The 15930-nt window shown below is 42.5% G+C and overlaps 1 protein-coding gene across 3 annotated transcripts in view; it reads left to right on the forward strand.

The window, feature by feature from the left end:
- Positions 1–6: 6 nt before the first annotated feature.
- Positions 7–15930, forward strand: part of UBE3C (ubiquitin protein ligase E3C) — a 118236-nt gene continuing 102312 nt past the window's right edge. For all 3 annotated transcript variants that reach the window (XM_024739191.1, XM_024739192.1, XM_024739193.1), the window contains exon 1: positions 7–271. In XM_024739191.1, coding sequence (XP_024594959.1) covers positions 206–271 — 66 coding nt within the window. In that variant the 5' untranslated portion in view covers positions 7–205. The remainder of the gene's footprint in view (positions 272–15930) is intronic.

The following is a 15930-nucleotide window of genomic DNA, read 5'->3' on the forward strand; positions in this document are numbered from 1 at the left end:
GTCGCCGCCCCTCCCCCCACAGGGCAGTCCGGGCGGGCAGAGCGCCGGCGGGCGCGGGCTCGGGGTCACTTCCTGGCGCGGCCTCGTCCTCGCCGCTCCCCTCCCGCCGGGACCTCCCCCGGTCGCTGTCCCCGCCGGGGACCCTCCCCCGGGGCCCGCCCGCGCTCTCAGTGTCGGGCCCTCCCAGATGGGATAGGCTGTAAAGATGTTTAGTTTTGAAGGGGATTTCAAAACTAGGCCCAAGGTGTCCCTGGGAGGCGCGAGCCGGAAGGTAAGAGCGGCCTGCGAGCGGCAGTGCCGCGGGGCTGGGCGGGGCCAGCCGCGGACTCCGGGCGGGACGGCTGGCTGGGGGCCGGCTCGGGTCCGGGAGGGGTCCATCCCGGCGGAGGGACGCGCGAGGGGGCGGGCTGCGGGGTCACCTGCTCCTACGGCTCACAGCGGGTCTGGAAGGAAAGCTGATGGGGAAAAAGGGCTTTGTGGACCGGAATCGCCAGGAAGCTGCAAGGATGCTGAGGGTGGACGGCCTTTTATACTTAGGTAGTGAAAAACTCGGGGCAAAGGACACAGTGTTTCTTTCAGAAATGAACTTTAGATACTTTATCACACTTGACTGATGGTGATTGCTTTTAGAGTACTACGTGGGGGTCTTGTCTGTTGTAGAAAGTAAGTAGAATGTATTTGTTCATGACAACAGTCTCTGAAGTTGAGGCGGAACTCCTCATCATAGGCCACGTGTTTGAATCCAAGGCCATGAAAGTCGTCCCTTACCAGCCTTTTGGAAACACTTCTGGAGAGACTCTAGCACTTTTTTTCTGTTACAACTGGTCGTATGATTATTCTTAGGATAACAGTGTAGAATAAGGGCGTACAAACTAGTTACTGTGCTATCCTCTCTGATGACAGGCATGTACTGATTCGGTGGAATTGCTGACAAGTAGTTCAGCGTCAGTGTTGCTTCATTTATGTGCTTGCTTTTTACCACTTCTCCACTGGATCCCTTCCCTGCCTGTTTTAGTTTTATCAGACTAAAAATAAAGTGTGGTCGCCCTTGCTTAGAGTGTTGGAAAAGTTCAAGTGAGTATAATTAGCAGATTGTTTACTAAATAATTTTCTAAAGTGTTCTTTCAGTGGTTGTCTATTCTTCTGTATTAGTGTATTCTGTATGTTACACTTAACGACGGGGTTGGCACATGACTGAGCAGATGTTCAAGTCCACGTACGAATATCCGCTTTAAATTGTACTGTGGGGGTATGTGCATGGTGGTTTCTGAGGGTAGAGGAGGGGAACCCAGCAGGGATTTGGGCAGGAAGTGTGCTGATAACTTACAAGCTTTGGGTTTTGCATGTTGGTGATTGGTTGGAGGTTGTAGAACTAGGTGCTAGACTAGGTGCTGTGTACGTGTTGTGCAGGGCTGGCGTGGGTCACGTTCAGTGGCTTGGGTATTCATGAAAATTCCAAATGAGATCAAAGGACTTATGCCATTGGAAGAACCTCTGGGCCAGATCTAGTTTACAGGTGGGATAAAGAGCTGTTGAGTGATAGCACAGCCGCATAGCAAGCTGGGGGCAGGTCACCACCTTAGAATCCATGTCACCTCACTTACGTAGGACTTTGTGACTTCTGTTACAGACAGGAGTGCCCTGGCAGGTCCTGCTAAGGTGTTGATCCTGTTTTCTCACCAAGTAACACATCTCTTCTTTAAGGAAAATAGTTATCTGTTGATCAGAATCTCAAGGGGAGATTGCACGTCTTGCTTTTCAGCTGTGCGAAACAATTTTTTCCCCCTTTTTACCCCCCTTTTCGTTGAGGTTTAGACTTAACATACAGTCAGGGTCACAGACATTAAGTGTCTGTGTCTTAGGCCATGTCCCTTAGAAGCCTGAGGAGGAAATCCTTGTGCAGGTGAAATTGAGGAGGGAAGAGGAGAGGGCAGGGGACCGGGGGTTTTCTTGGTTGGAGTTTATCTTTAGCCGGATCCCACCGACAACTCTGGAGCGTGGCTGGCATCACGGAGTTGTCCCGTCTTGAGGTGAGGGGGCTGGCATTTTGTATCCCCGTATCATTTAGTCGTTGTCTGCAGGCTGCCCCTGGGGTGGGTGGGAGTGTAATTCTCCAGAGAGGGTGGCAGTAAGGAGCCCACCGCAGTCACTCTGCAGTGGCTGGGGGGTGGGTGCATTGGCCTGGGACCGGAATCTGGGCAGGGAATTAACTGTAGGTTCGGCTGGAAGGATTTTTACAGCCCACCACTCCCATCAAATAACATGCCCAGCATTCCAGAGGCCCCCATCAGCACCCTTCCATTCTAAGCCCTCCTACCCAAAGGTAACTACTATTCCGACCTTTATTACCACAGATCAGTTCTGCCTGTTGAACTTCTTGTGCGTAGAGGCCACTCTTTTTGGACTGGCCTCTGTGGCTCAGCATTTGGTCTGAGAGGTGGGATCCATCGTCTTATTCTGGTTGCATTGTCTGAACGTACATAGCACAGTTGATCCGTATTTGTTGTGTGTGTCTCTGGGTGGACACATGCTCTCACGTGCTGCTCACACGTTGCGCGTGGGTTTAGCTCCAGTGCACTCTGCCTCGTTCTGAGCGTTTCAGTGGCTCCACTCCCTTGCCAACACTTAGCGTTGTCAGTCATTTTAATTTGGCCGTTCCGGTGGGTATGTAGTTTCATTGTAGCTTTAATTTTGTTTCCTAACAACTAATGATGTTGCGCACCCACATATGCTTATTTTCCTTACTTCTCTTTGGCTGCCACGTAAGTCTTTTGCCTCATTTGAAAAACAAAAACTTAAAATGATCTTTCCCCCATGTCTTAAATTATTGTTTGAAATTTTCCCTTCTTAAGTTTAGTGGAAACTGAATAGTTGCTACTTTTTGGATAAATACATCTTTCCCCCCCCCCAAAATTACATGAATATTTAAAATGTTTATTTGTAAAGGTTCTTTGAAGGATCTGAAACATTGTAAGGAAAAGTTCATGCCCTCGTTGTAATCTTGTTGGGGAGATAAGACTTACACAGTTAAACATAAAATAACAATAGAGAGAGCAATTACCACATTCTGGGTTTTCCTTGGGCTGATTCAGGAAAGAATGGAGTTGGTTGGGGCTTAGTCTTGAAGGATGCGTGGAATTAGTGAGCTGGGAAGCAAGGGTATTCCAGGTGGGTGGAAGGGTATACATTGAGTAGGTATATACTGGATTGGGTAGGTATATACTAAGTCACATAGGTTTCCACTTTTTAATATTTCTGAAGTCAGGATACATGGTGGCATGATAGTTTATTGGCAGTATTTTTTTCTATTCTTGGTAGTGCATAGAAGAATATCTTAATGGTAATTTGATTACAAGTATAGAAATCCACTGTTATTAGCATCTTGCCTTAATGTGGTTCATTTGTTACATTGATGAACCAATAGCAATGCATTAAGATTCATTCTTTGTGTTGTGCTTTAAGTGGGTTTTGACAAATGTATAATGACATGTATCTGCCATTACAGCATCATAGAGAATAGTTTGTTGTCCTAAAAATCCACTGTGCTTTACCTATTCATCTTCTCCCTTATCCCTCACACACCGCCGCCTTCCTGCCCCCAATCTCTGGCCACCACTGATCTTTTTACTGTCTCCATAGTTTTGCCTTTCTAAAATGTCATGTAGTTGGAATCATACGGTGTGTGGCCTCTTCAGATTTGCTTCTTTCACTTAGCAGCATACATTTAAGGTTCCTCCATGCCTTTTCATAGCTTGCTAGCTTGTTTTTTTATCCTATTTTTTATTAACAGACTATTTTTGTAGAGCAGTTTTAGTCTTAACAGAAAAAACTGATGGGAAGGTACAGAGAGTTCTCACTCTATCTTCCTAGCACATTGTTTTCTCTATTATTTCCATCTTGCCATAATGTGGTACGTTTGTTACAATTGATAGACCAATATTGATACCTTATTATTAAGTCAGTTTATATCAGGGTTCAGTCCAGTTGTTGTACGTTCTGTGAGTTTTGATCTTTTGAGACTGGCTTCTTTAACTTAGGACTATGCTTTTAAGGTTGTTCCAGGTCTTTCCTGGCCTGATGGCTCTTCCCCCCACCCCACTCTAAATTGCTGAATACTATTCCATTGTCTGGATGTACCACAGTTTATTTTTCCCTTCACCTGCTGAAGGACATCTTGGTTGCTTCCAAGTTTTAGCAATTATGAATAAAGCTGCCATAAACATCCACATGCAGGTTTTGTGTGTGGACATAGTTTTCAGCTCCTTTTTGTAAATATCAAGGAGCCCGATCATATGGTAAGGTTATGTTTAGTTTTGTAATTAACTGCCAAACTGTCTTCCAAAGTGGCTGCACTGTTTTGCATTCCCACCAGCAATGAGAGTTCCTGTTGCTCCACATCCTTGCCAGCATTTGGTGTTGTCAGTGTTTAAATTTTGGCCATTCCAATAGGTATGTAGTGGTATCTCATTGTTTTAAGTTGCATTTCCCTGTTGACATGTGATGTGGAGCATCTTTTCACATGTGCTTATTTACCATCTGCGTATCTTTGTTAAGATGTCTGTTCAGGTCTTTATCCCATTTTTTAACTGGGTTGTTTGTTTCCTTACTGTTGAGTCTTAGCAGTTCCTTATACACGTTTTCAATGTATTTGTGTATATTTTGCAGATATAAACTCTTTTCAGAGAGGCCTTTTGCATATATCTTCTCCCAGTTTTGAGCTTGTCTTTTCATTCTCTTAACAGTCTTTTGCAGAGCAGAAGTTTTTAATTCTAATGAAGTCCAGTTTTATCAGTTTTTTTCTTTCATGAATTGTGCTTCTTATGTCCTATCTAAAGAGTCATTGCCAAACACAGTGTCACCTGGTTTTTCTCCTGTGTTAACTTCTAGTAGTATTATAGTTTTGTATTTTACATTTAGGTCTGTGATCCATTTTGGGTTAATTTTTGTGAAAGGTGTTAAGGTCTGTGTCTAGATTTATTTTTTCTTTCTGTTTTGGCCTGTGGATATCCAGTTGTTCCAACATATTTGTTGAAAAGCTGTCCTTTCTTCATTGAATTGCCTTTGCTCCTTTGTCAGAAGATCAGTTGGCTGTATTTTTGTATGTCTGTTTCTTGCTATTCTGGTCTGTTGATTTATTTGTCTGTTCTGGATTGTTTTGTTTTGCTTTGTTTTTGCCAGTGCCATACTGTCTTGATTTCCGGAGCTTTATGGTAAGTCTCAAAGTCAGCTAGTGTCAGTCTTCCGACTTTGTTCACGTTTTTCTTCAGCATTGTGTTGGCTTTTTTGGATCTTTTGCCTTTCCATATCAACCTTAGAGGCAGTTTGTTGATATTCACAAAATAACTTATATATATATATATATATATGTGTGTGTGTGTGTGTGTGTGTGTGTGTATATATTTTTAAGCCACTGTTATATGTGTGTGTATATATATATTTTTAAGCCATTGTATTTTAGGTGTATTTGTTGCATTTGTTTTTATTGAAATATAGTTGATGGTACAATATTACATAAGTTACAGCAGTACACTAGTAATTCACAGTTTTTAAAGGTCATACTCATAGTTGTTATTAAAATATTGGGTATGTTCTCTGTGTTGTTCAGACTTATTGGGATTTTGATTGGGAATGTGTTGAATCTGTAGATCGAACAAGTTAGGAAGAATTGATCTTGACAATATTGAGTCTTCCTATCCCACATGGAATGTCTCTCCATTTGTGCAGTTCTTTGATTTTATTCATCAGACTATTGTAATTTGCCTTATATAGACTGAAGTATTTCTTTTTTGGGGGGTGCTAATATAAACAATACTGTGTATTTAATTTCCAGTTCCAAATGTTCATTGTTGGTTTACAGGAAGGCAATTTTGTTTTGTATTTACCTTTTTACCAATACCTCCCTATTTCCCTCACCCCTGTCCACCCAGCCCCTGGCAGCTACTTTTTTACTCTCTTTTTTGACTTTGACTTTTTTTCGTTTTTTTTTTTAATATTCCATGTATAAGTGATACCTACAGCATTTGTCTTTCTGTGGCTTATGTCACTTAGCTTAAGGCTCTCAAGGTCCATCCATATTTCTACACGTGGTAGAATTTCCTTCTTTCTCTTGGCTGAATAATATTCTGTTTGATGACCAGTTAGGTCTTCGTATCTTTATTATTTTGAATAATGCTGCAGTGAATATAGTGGTACAGATATCTTTTCAATACCTGTTTTCATTTCTGTTGTATAGCTACCAAGAAGTGGGGTTGCTGGACCATAAGGTAGTTCTATTTTTAATTTTTTGAGGAACCTTCATATTGTTTCCATAGTGGAAATGTTATTTATTTTTATTATTATTTTTTAAATTTCAAATTCCAGTTGTTCATTGATGGAATATGGAACAGCAATTGACTTTTGTATGTTAATCTTGTATCCTGCAGTGTTGCTGTAATCACTTATTAGTTCCAGGAGTTTTTCGTTAATTCTTTGGGATTTTCTGCAGAGACGATCATGTCATCTGTGACCAAAGACAGTTTTATTTCTTTCTTCCCAATCTGTATAGCTTTTGTTTCCTTTTCTTGCTTTATTGCATTAGCTAGAGCTAATGATGTCAAAAAGGAGTGGTAAGAGATATCCTTGCTTTGTTCCTGATCTTAGTGGGAAAGTTTCTAGTTTCTCACCCTTAAGTATGATGTTAGCTGTAGGTATTTTGTGGTGGTTCTTTGTTAAGTTGAGGAAGTTCCTATCTATTTCTAGTGTGTGGAGAATTTTTGCCGTGAACGGGTGTTGGGTTTCTTTAATTTACTTTTAATTTTTAAATTTTTATTTTCTTTTTTGGCCACATGGTGTGGCATGTGGGATCTTACTGCCCCAACCAGGGATCGAACCTGTGCTCCCTGCAGTGGAAGCACGGAGCCCTAACCACTAGACTGCCAGGGAATTACCTGGGTGTTGGATTTTGTCAAATGCTTTTTACTGTGTGATCATATACTTTTCCTTAGTCTGTTGATGTGATGGATTACATCAAGTGTTTTTTGAATGCTGAACCAGCCCTGCATACCTAGCATAAATCCCACGTGGTTATGATGTATAATTCTTTTTATACGTTGTTGCATTCAATTTGGTAGTATTTTGTTTGGGGATTTTTGCATCTGTGTTCCGGAGAGAGTAGCTTTTATTTCTCGTGATGTCTTTTTCTGGGTTTTGTATTAGGGTACTGCTGGCCTCGCAGAATGAGTTTCACTGTAGAGCCTACTGAAACCAGCTACTGTAATTTTAATTTCCCCTTTCGGTAAGTCTAGAATACTCTTAGGACTGTAAGCACTCTGACTGGTTAGTTTTATGTAACTGCCCTCTGTTGTGTAATTGGAGGTCTTACCTACAATATGTTAACCTGAAGAAAAGTCCATGCTGTTCCGCTTTGAAGAGCTGGCAGTTGGTATGCATGTTGTCATACGACTCTGCGTATGTTGCAGTGGAACATAAACTGTTTTTTACACGTCTGACATGAAGTAAAGTAGAAACATTTTCCAAAATCAGATTTTAAGATTTACTGTCAGAACTGGTATTATTACCTTCCTGTTTTATCTAGCAGCCCCACATCTGTTCTCTTGAATATGATTTTCCATACTCTTCACATACGGGACCAGAACACTGTAGTTCTCCGTAGCATATAAGGTCAGGAATTCTTGATCTGGCTCCTAGGGAAACCGAGCAGAATGGAAGGGCTGAGACTTTGTCTAATTCTCTTTGGACTTCTAATCAGGGTCTAGGGTGAGGCAAGCAAGGCACGAAGGGCACAAAGTTTAAGGAGGCTCTGACTCGAGATGCATAGGTGCAGGTTGCTTAAGGTGGCACTTGGGTTCGTGGCCCTGAGGTGAGTGCCTCCTTGAATTTTGTGCTCAGGCACCTACCTGGCTTGCCTTCCCTAGTCCTGTCTGGCTTTGCGTGCTCCAGCCTGTGCTGCTTTTCTTGAGTTACAGAGGTAGTTGTCAACTAGGTCTCTTAACTAAGGTAATAAACAGGTCATCTCATAGGACTGTAGAAGAGCCCTCAAAAGAGGTTATTGCAAAAGCAGTAAAGAGTTTTCCTCTGTCTCTTCCCCTCTTTTCTTATAACTTTAAAGAATGCGGACATCTAGGAGTTTGGAAGTTAAGCATTTTATTCTTTGACCATGACCCTTATTTCATTCCGCTGTGTCCTTGTTCTCCGGCCACGGCCTCTTCACGCCTTCTGTTGCCTATGCCGCTTGTGAGCATGAAGGCAGGGGCAGGAGCTTCCTTCTGACCGGCTGTCTCCGGAGCCCATCACCGTCAGTGGTGACCAAGTTCAAGTTGGAGACGCCTGCTGGGGGGGGTGTGGGTGGCAGCGTAAATCAGCACAACCTACCTGGGGGATGGTTTAACAGCACGCATCAGGAGTCGTCAACAGGTATGACCCCTCTAAATCCAGCAAGTCTACTTTTAGAAATTTATTCTAAGAAACTAATTCGACAGGTGCATGGGATAGATGCACGAGAAAGAAAAGATGATGTTTGTGGCATTACTTATAGTATTGAAAAATTCAAAACAATCTAAATGTCTAACAATAGGAAATTTGTTAAATGGTATAACAGCGCGGTGGGGTACTATACAACTGTTTAAAGTGGTCATGATCTATATTTGTTACTATTTATCATTTATTGATGTCTACTCATATGTATTAAACTGTGTCATTGTTAGCGGAAATAAGTAGATTGCAAAACAGCAGTCTGCATTTTAATTATGTTCATCTGAACGGTCACAATCTCTGCTTTACCAGAGTCTGAATTTCCGATGAACAGAGGTCTAGTTCTCCGTGCATCACAGTGGCTTAAAGCAGCACATTTTTGTCCTCTCACTCCGCTCTGTGGGGCAGGCATCCGACAGCAGCGTGCAGGGTGGTTCTGGCCTGGGGTCTCTGGAGGCTCAGGCATCGGAAGCCTTGCCCGGTGCTGGGGGAGCCACTGTGGGGCTGGCTTATGCCTGTGCCTGGAGGCCAGTGATGGGTCCTGGCAGGAGGTGTCAGCTCCTGCCACTCGGACGTCACCTTAGGGCTGCTTGAGTGTCCTCCTGACCTGGCAGCTGGCTTCCCCGGAGCCAGTGCCGCAGGAGAGCAGGGAGAACGAGGCAAAGCCTGTTACGAGGGAGTCCTGAAAGTCATACGTTGTCACTTTTGTCCTATTTTATTTGTCAATCCAGTCCACACTCAAGGTGAGAGGAATCAAACTCCACCAGTTTGGAAATGTAGCAAGGAAAGAACTTGGTAAACTAGGAACAGCTTAGAAAACTGGTGAAATAGAGAACTGACTTAAAATTCCCTTCTCCCAGGCGAGGCTCCCTGACTGCGAGCTGGCCTTTCCTGTGAGCTGTTAAGCTCTTGCGTTCCTGCGCGGTCTTACCTGAAATGTTATCTGTTAGGCATTTTATTTGAGTTAAGCATCTTCCTCAAAAAAGCCTCAGAATCATGAGAGGCTGCCATTTATTTGCAGCAATTTGAATTCACTTAGATCATTTACCTTTTTAATCCAACGACCCTTGGAGAAAAGGGGGGAATATACAGGGGAGAAAGTAATATGGGAATGAAAGTGTTTGGCTTGTCGCTTTGACAGCCATAGGGCAGGAGGTAGATGCATCAGGCCTTTGGAGAGAGGGAGTGAAGTAGGAGAGCATCGAAGCAAATTTCTGGCCATCTGAGAGCTGCTCGGGGCACCTGTGCCGGAGCGGAGGGGGAAGCCTGTTTCCCTCCTCTTCCAGGGCCCCGGGCGGGCAGCGTAATGTCAGCGCCCTCGGCTCTGGTGTGCTGGACTGCGCTTCTTAGCACTGCTTACAGGTGGAACGCTGTTGCCACCAGCTAGGAGGATCCGCACGGACAGAGGTGTCCACCCTGGAGAGGTGGCCGTCACCTACAGACTGCAGCTGGCTGGAGTGGGGGTGGGCCAAGAGAAGGCTGGGGAGACGGGCAGTCAGGGGCCAGGTCATAAAGGGGCACCTTGGGAGCCACTGACGGCTTTTGAAGCAGTGAAGTGACCCTGAGCAAACTCAGGTTTTAGAGGGACGATTGTGGGGCAGTGCAGGGGCTGGACACCAGGCGAGAGACAGGCAGCTGTAGTTGTGCAGAGGAGTAGTGAGGGCCTGAAGCAGGCAGCAGGAACTGAGTGGAGGGGTTCAGGGCTGTCGAGGAGCCAGAATTGATGAGCTCTGGTGGACAAGCATCACGTCAGGTGTCAGTCTGGGGTGACAGGAGCGGACAGTGACCCCATAATCCGACACGATGCTGAGTTCCTAGGGATGTGTTCAATGTAAAATGCTTGGGTTTGCTCAGTAGGCAGGTGGGGTGCTAGTCTGGAGCTTCAGGTAGAGACTGGGAGTCCGTTGGTCCATCAGTAGGTAACAGTTGAAGTTGTGAGATGCTCTGGAAAATGTTCTGCTGAGAAGACACGTGGGCTCAGGACAAAACTCCGAGGGACGCCAGCGTTTACAGAAACAGAGGAAGAGGGGCGCGCAAGGGAGAGGTGCTGCTGGGACCAGTGCGTGGCCAGCCAGCAGGCGTGGCAGTGTGCGCAGACAGTAGTACTGACCGAGAGGCCGTGAGCAGAGCAGAGCTCATTAGAAAAGCGGGGCTTGTTGGAGGACCTCAGACCTTTTGTACTGGTTTTGAGGTTTTATTTGCTATAGCTGTGACTATATCCTGTGTACTGACCATAAGACATTTATATAAACTTTAGGTTATTCCAAAGCTGAGGATCCAGTTGTTCAGTCTATTTTCTAAAATTAAAATTTCGTTTTCTTTTTAAAATTACCGTGCATGTTCTTTGTATGAGCTGTGTATGATGAAGTATACATGTTCATCCTTTACTTTTGGACATTTAGGTTGTTTCTGTTTTGTTGTGAACGACATCTTTATAGCCAATGATTATAATTATCCTTTAGGATACATTGCAGAAAGAAGCTGAATTGCTTGGTCAGTGTGCACATAGGCTTCTGATATGTTTTGTTCTCTAGAAAAAAGTATATCAATTTCCATTCCCTGGTCTTAGCAGTTAAGTGCTGCCTTAGCATCTGTGCAGTTGCAGGGAGCCTCCGAGGGCACTTTCTCTCCAGGGTGTTTCTGTTTTCTCTCCTTATTTGTTAGTTAACCTACACTGCACCCCTCAGGGTTTGTCCTCCTGCTTGTTGTATGCTCTCACCTCTTCTTGGCTCCTTCTCTGCGAGGCGGAGGTGTTGGCATCCCGTAGAGGAAGAAATCAGGGCTCAGAGATTCCAGATCATTTAGTGGAGTATGTGAACCCTGGTCTGGGTGTTGGATGTTGTGTGGCCTGCACATCTTGTGTTGCTTCTCGCTTTGCTCCAGCTCTCCCTTAACTGCTTGGCAAGTTGAGGACCGTGTCCTGCAGGCACTGAAAGGATGGCTTTAACAATCCTATGTCTTCTTGAATTAATTTTTCTTACGATATGCAGCTTTAGTACTCTCTTCAACTTTTTTAGGAACATTAGTAAACTGTAGTGTGTTGGCAAGCAGCACAGTTCATAGCACATCTTTACTGTGAAAGGTGAAATGTGAAAAGTAAAATGGGGGCTTGAAAAAATGCTTATCTTCCTAACCAGTTGTCTGCAACTTATTCATCTCTTCTGGGCTTCTTGTTTCCACATCTTGTAATGGGAAAGTCATAATTCTTGATAATGAGAAAGTTAGATTATCACTAATCTTCCTTGGTCTAATAACGTTTCCATTTCTAATCTCCAGTCAGTGGCCTTTAAAAAAAGTTACCTTTTTTTTAATTGAAAAAGTTATAAAAACTGAGACTCTTCTAAAGGGCATATAATGAAGTCTTCCTCTCACTGAGACTCCAGACGTCCTCATTCTTACCAGTTCCTCAATCTTTTCAAAACTAGATTAAATATAAATAAACATGTGCCCCTAGCTTTTTAAATAACAGTGAGAGCTACTGTTCTCCTCAGCACTGTGTCTTAGTGACGATTCCACGCCAGCACCTTTAGATGTAGTTTCTCTTCATGGATGCATAATATTCCACTGAATGGTTTGTATCATAGAGCCACTTTCCTATTGATAGATGTATATGTGCAGGTTGTTCCCAGGGTTTTGCTAGTAAAACAGTGCCATAATTAATACACAGTTTTGGTGTAAGAAAAGAAGGTCTTTAAAAAAAAAGAAAAGAAGGTCTTTTGGAATTTATTGTAATGAGATATAAACTATTGCATCTTATTTTGGTACCTTATTATTTTTTTAATAAATAAATTTATTTATTGGCTGCACGCGGGCTTTCTCTAGTTGTGTTGAGCAGGAGCTACTCTTCATGGTGGTGCGCGGGCTTCTCATTGCGGTGGCTTCTCTTGTTGCAGGGCACGGGCTCTAGGCACGTGGGCTTCAGTAGTTGCAGCACGCGGGCTCAGTAGTTGTGGCACACGGGCTTAGTTGCTCTGCAGCATGTGGGATCTTCCCAGACCAGGGCTCGAGCCCGTGTCCCCTGCATTGGCAGGCGGATTCTTAACCACTGCGCCACCAGGGAAGTCCTTCGGTTTTTAAATGAGGTCTTTTCACATTTATGCTCTTTACACATGTTAATATGTGTATAAATTTTGTTCTAGTCTTTTTTCTGTATAGTGTTTGAATTGGGAATCATATTGTACATTGTTTTATAAATATGATTTTTAGTAACTTATTACTCTATTTTGATGCACTTTTAAATATTTGCATGTATGTGAAGTTGCTTGCTGTTATATTTTCTTAAAGTTTCTTTCTTTTTTTTAAACATCTTTATTGGAGTATAATTGCTTTACAATGGTGTGTTAGTTTCTGCTTTATAGGTTCTTTCTTATAGGTCTATAAAAGAAGGAAAAATCCACAGATCATAGGTTGTGCATTATTTACAAATAAAACGTTTGGTAACTTTTAACATTTTAATTAACTCAAAGTATTTTACTTGAATATTCTTCAAATTGTGTAAAACTATTAGTATTGTGTTAGTGTGTGAGAGTGGGAAAATGTACTAACTTGAAACAGATGTGAAACTGATTGTTCTATTTACATTGGTAAATGGAGTAAATTGCTAATGGAAAATAATCCAAATATTTTGGAAACAAAGGAAATCTCACAGTTTTTAAAAAATCAAGGTATTAATAAACATGCTAAACTTATTTTTATAAGTGGTTAGCAGTCAATTTGAGCATTTGATTTTACGGAAATTGTCATGTTATGTACATTTACTTTGACCTATACTCAAATTTTTGACCATAAATTTTTTTTTGATTCTGTTGGTTAATGAAATCTAATTTAAACTACATATGGCTTACTTTTTAAAAACTTCATTTTGTTCCCACTAAATTCATTTGCATGAAGAAAGCATTTTCCTCCCTTTAGAACACATCTTTGTTAATGGTATTTGTGAAGTTTGGCTATTTGATTTTCAGAGTAGATAAGATAATGTGCCGAAGGCTCAAAGATCACAGAGAGAAGTTTGCTGCAATTTACTGTTGTTTACATATTGATGAATAGGGTTAGGGCCACAGCTGTGGGGGCGAGAGCTTAGCCTTGAAAGCAGCGGGTTTGCTAGAGGAACAATAGGTTTAGTCATTCCAAAATCAGTTGATTCAGTGTACTTTATGAAGCTGGTATATAACTGGGCTGGGAAACCCTAACTGGTCTAGGCCTGTAGACTCTAAAAGGTAAAAGCTATTTTCAATTATAATAAATTGAAACCAAAAATTTGTTGAGATTGAAAATCTCAATGTGCGTTTTACCGGTACCCTATTGTTCTTTTCCTCCCAGCCACTTAATTAATGACTTATTCTTGGCTTTGTTGAGCTGTTTTTAAAAACTTACATTCTGGAGTAGCTTCGTTAGTATCTTATTCTAAAAAAGTGAGAAAGTATTACACGTACTTGGGTAATAATTCAAGCAGTAGAAAATAAAGATTCAAATAAAATGAACATCTCCCTGCCTTTCACCCCACTGCTCACTCCCCCAGTCTCTGATCCTTGTAATGGGTCTGTGTTCCCAGGTGCTTCCCTGTCCTCTCAGAGCTGTTTTCTGCGCGTGGAATCACTGAGATGTGCACTCTTCTCTTGTTTGAACACACGCTAGAGCGTGTTGAATAGACTGCTGTGCTTCTCCATCCAGCACTACGTCTGGACATAGCTCCAGATCAGTACAAATAGATCTACTGCATTTTTCAAAAAGCTGTGTATGGGCTTCCCTGGTGGAGTAGTGGTTAAGAACCTGCCTGCCAACACAGGGGACACGGGTTCAAGCCCTGGTCCAGGAAGATCCCACATAGTGGGGAGCAACTAAGCCCGTGCATCACAACTACTGAGCCTGCGCTCTAGAGCCCACGTGCCACAACTCCTGAAACCCGTGTGCCACAACTACTGAGCCCATGTGCCACAACTACTGAAGCCCTTGCGCCCAGAGCCCGTGCTTCACAACAAGAGGAGCCACCGCAGTAAGAAGCCCGTGCACTGCAACCAAGAGTAGCTCCCACTCGCTGCAACTAGAGAAAGCCCACGTGCAGCAACAAAGACCCAGTGCAGCCAAAAATAAATAAATAAAATAAATGAAAAACAAAAAAGCTATGTACAATACTCCATGTAATGAGGGTTCTGTTAAGTTATTTAGCTGTCATGTATTTTAATGGCCATTTAGGTTGTTTTCAGCTTTTTTGCTAATTTAAACAGCACTGTGGTGCATATACTTGTATATGTGCCAATAATATTTGTAGGTTACATTTCTAGAAGTGCTAGGTCAAAGGCTCTTTTTATAGATATTTCCAGATTGCCCTCTAAGGAGATCATATCAGTGTAAGAAAGTGGCTGCTGTCCATCTTCATCTATCTGAGGTTTAAAGTTTGCCAGTTAGATGGGTTAAAAAGCCTATCATTGTGTTTTTATTGCATTTTTTCCTAAAAATGAGTAAAGATGAAGTTCTTATGTTTAAAATATATTTTATTTCCGTATGTACTGTTTATAGCTTTTGCTAATTTTCTCTTTGATTGTTGATCTTTTATTTTAAAAATAAATTTATTTATTAACTTATTTTTGGCTGTGTTGGGTCTTCGTTGCTGTGTGCGGGCTTCCTCTGGTTGTGGCGAGCAGGAGCTTCTCTTCGTTGCGGTGTGTGGGGTCCTCATTGCAGTGGCTTCTCTTGTTGCGGAGCGTGGGCTCTAGGCATGTGGGCTTCAGTAGTTGTGGCACATGGGCTTAGTAGTTGTGGCTCGCAGACTGTAGAGCGCAGGCTCAGTAGTTGTGGCACACGGGCTTTGTTGCTCTGCGGCATATGGGATCTTCCCAGGCCAGGGCTTGAACCCGCGTCCCCTGCATTGGAAGGTGGGTTCCCAACCACTGCATCACCAGGGAAGTCCAGTTTGTTGATCTTTTAAAATTATCACTGAGAGCTTTTACAAATAGTTGGTTTTGCAGTGTTACAAATATTTATTCTCACTTTGTCAACTTTTTAAGCCTTGGGTATGGCATTTTTCTGTGTAGAAAGTTTTACTTTTTATGGGGTCAAATTTATCATTATTTTTTTTTAAATATTTCTTTTATTTTTGGTTGTGTCGGGTCTTAGTTGTGGCACACATGGGCTCAGTAGTTGTGACTCGTGGGCTCTCTAGTTGAGGCATGCAGGAAGTTTATCATTCTTAAATAAGTTGATAGACTTAATGTGTGGTGTGATATTTCTTTCTTAAAGAAAGTCTTCCTCCACACTGAGATTTTAAAAACAATCCCCACATTATTTTCACGTATTTTTATAGTGCTGTATCTGTGTATAAATCTCAGGTCCATCAGGAATCTATTCTGATGTGAAGACTTAGGGATACAATGTCATTTATTTAGGCTACTCAGTTGTTGTGACACTGTTTATTGAATAATACATTTTTCTCTGCAAATTTGAAATGCCGGCTTTATCAGCGGC

The sequence above is a fragment of the Neophocaena asiaeorientalis genome, unplaced genomic scaffold (assembly GCF_003031525.2).
Source record: "Neophocaena asiaeorientalis asiaeorientalis breed wild unplaced genomic scaffold, Neophocaena_asiaeorientalis_V1.1 scaffold145, whole genome shotgun sequence".
Taxonomy (NCBI): Eukaryota; Metazoa; Chordata; class Mammalia; order Artiodactyla; family Phocoenidae; genus Neophocaena; species Neophocaena asiaeorientalis.